Source organism: Impatiens glandulifera, chromosome 3, assembly GCF_907164915.1.
Source record: "Impatiens glandulifera chromosome 3, dImpGla2.1, whole genome shotgun sequence".
In the NCBI taxonomy this organism is placed as follows: domain Eukaryota; kingdom Viridiplantae; phylum Streptophyta; class Magnoliopsida; order Ericales; family Balsaminaceae; genus Impatiens; species Impatiens glandulifera.
This window is the reverse complement of record NC_061864.1, coordinates 12639926-12642731: the sequence shown is the minus strand read 5'-3', so window position 1 is coordinate 12642731 and position 2806 is coordinate 12639926. Positions and strand designations below refer to the sequence as shown.

The 2806-nt window shown below is 38.3% G+C and overlaps 1 protein-coding gene across 1 annotated transcript; it reads left to right on the top strand.

Annotated features, from left to right (window-relative positions):
- Window positions 1-620: 620 nt before the first annotated feature.
- On the top strand, window positions 621-2420 carry LOC124932279 (cytochrome P450 94A2-like). Its single transcript, XM_047472894.1, has one exon. It carries the CDS (start codon window positions 689-691, stop codon window positions 2219-2221), a length of 1533 nt encoding a protein of 510 aa, XP_047328850.1. The 5' UTR covers window positions 621-688; the 3' UTR covers window positions 2222-2420.
- The last annotated feature ends 386 nt before the right edge of the window (window positions 2421-2806 follow it).

The window sequence follows — 2806 nt, the reverse complement described above, 5'->3', positions numbered from 1 at the left end:
CTAGTCTGTTGGAATCGACCCAAACTGTCAAATTCCTTGCATAGTTGTATTGTATACTAAAAATAACCATTTATATTAGTTTGTTAACAGCTATTTAATAACTTATTAATATAATTCAAATAAGAAGAGTGTTATTAAAGTGATTAAATTTTCAAATTCAATTAAAACTAGAAACATGACAATTCTCAACAAAAAGTTGCTTTTAGCTTTTTTATCAGAAATTCTGGTAGAATATCTCAATTACCCAACTTTTGGTTTAACCTCAACTTTTTGGATACCATACATCCATTTTTTATCAGAAATTCTGGTAGAAATTAAGCTTTTGTTTTATTTATTTAGCATACATCAAATTATAAATTAGTTAGATAATCATCAAACATTCAAACTTTATTATTTTAAATATTTTGATCAACTATATAATCATCACATATCAAAGATTCAAACAAGATAGGATCCTCCCCCTAACATACTTTTGGGTGGAAAAAGGACATTAACCATATATAGAGACCTTGATTTTCTTGTTTTCTTCTTCTTTTTAGAAACATTTAAGTGACAATCCAATGAATTATGAATACACATAAAAAAAGGTGAAAATTAGGAATTTTCCAACTATTAATTAATATATCATTGTTCATCACATTTAGCAAAAGATCAAAATCCAGCTTACAGCATCGATCATCCGCCATTGATGATGATGATGTTGAATTTAGAGCTCTATAGCTCACTTTTCTTGACTCTGTTCCTCTTCGTCTTGTTTCAATTCAAGTCTAGTTTCACCAACAATCCTAAGAACCTTCCGAGATCTTTTCCCTTCATTGGCTCCATTTTCGCCATTAACGCTAACAAGGAACGAGTTGTTCAATGGACTTCCGAATTAGCACTGGCTTCGCCGTCGCACACCTTCGTCATCAACCATCCCATCGGCCGACGAGTAGCTTACACCGCAAATCCAGCTAATATCCGTCATATCTTAAGAACCCATTTCAATAACTACCAAAAAGGCGAAAACTTCCGCATCGCTGCCGCCGATTTCCTCGGGGACGGAATCTTCAACGCCGACGGCGAGAAATGGAAGTCCCAGAGACTGGTGGCGCTCCACGAATTCAATACCAGGTCCCTCAGGAAGTTCATTGAGCAGGTGGTGGAAACCGAACTCTCCGATCGTCTCATCCCCATCCTCTCCGCCGCCGCCGCCAACAACACCGTCCTCGATTTCCAGGACATTCTGCAGCGATTCACGTTCGACAATATCTGTAAGATCGCCTTCGGATACGACCCCGCTTACCTATCTCCTTCTCTCCCGATAGAGAAATTCCCTCACGCCTTCGAAGAAGCAGATCGAATCACCAACGAGAGACTCCAATCGTTCCACCCCTGCATCTGGAGACTAAAGAGATATCTCGACGTTGGATCAGAGAAGGACCTCCGGGTTGCAGTCAATCAGGTACGAGATTTCGCGAAACACATGATTAAAGAAAAAAACAAGGAATTGAAAGAGAATGCGTCGTCGCTGCTCAACTCCGTAGATCTTCTGTCGAGATTCTTAAGTTCAGGGCATTCAGATGAGAACTTTGTAACGGACATAGTCATCAGCTTCATCTTAGCTGGTCGAGAAACCGCGTCAGCTGCTTTGGTATGGTTCTTCTGGCTCATCTCCAAACATGAAAATGTGGAACACCAGATCCTAAGAGAGATCATCAGTACAGAGGAAAATTCCGATCAATCGAACATGTACGAGGAAGTTAAGGAAATGGTGTACACGCATGCCGCGTTAAGCGAAAGCATGAGATTATACCCGCCGGTGCCCATAAACCGTAAGGAGGTAATGAATGATGATATTCTTCCGGATGGGACGGTCGTGAAAAGAGGGATGTGGGTGATTTACCTCCCATTCGCGATGGGAAGATCAGAGGAGATTTGGGGGAATGATTGGGCGGAGTTCCGTCCTGAACGGTGGCTCAAGGAAGATCCGGTCACCGGGGGACGAAAATTCGTGGCAAAGGATTCTTTCGAGTATCCTGTGTTTCAAGCAGGTCCCAGGATTTGTATTGGGAAGGAGATGGGGTTTTTGCAGATGAAGTCGATTGCCGCCGGCGTCCTGCGACAGTTCAAGGTGGTTCCGGTGGTGACTGAGGACAACAAAGGCGGGAGGTATATAACTCATCTGACATCCAAGATGAAAGGAGGGTTTCCTGTTAGGATTGAAGAACGCAAGGTTTAGAATGAGAAAGGATCGATCGATGAAAGAAAGTTACAATAATTGGGAAGAATATGAAATTGCTGTGTTTAATCCACAGCAAAATAATGCCCCATGGTAAACTAAGACCAACACTTCAAATTTGGTTCCAATAAATTTTCCACATATGTCATGCTGCAAAAGAACAGTTATTTTTTTAAAAATAATTACACTTTTGTTTCTCACTGTGAGAGAGTAGAGGCAAACCCAAGTGTTTAATAAAGAGTAGTTAATGTGTTTTTAATGACTATCATATCGTTATCATTTAATTTATATCAAAACATTCTTATTTTTTTTTTTTTAGTTATATACAAAATAATTTATTCTAAAAACAATTCACAAGTAAGCCTTTTTAATATCAAATTTGATTTTTGAAAGCCTTACAAATCTTTAAGAAAAATACAAAGATCAAAGAAGTCATTGATTTATTAATTATTTTTTTTATAGCACTATTCCTATTGTAATATCTAATTCTTGTGACCTATCTATTGAGTTGATTTGTGTTATATTTACGTGTTCATGAATTAGATTTGAGAATAAATTGAATTTTCTTTTGGGTTAAAAAAATAA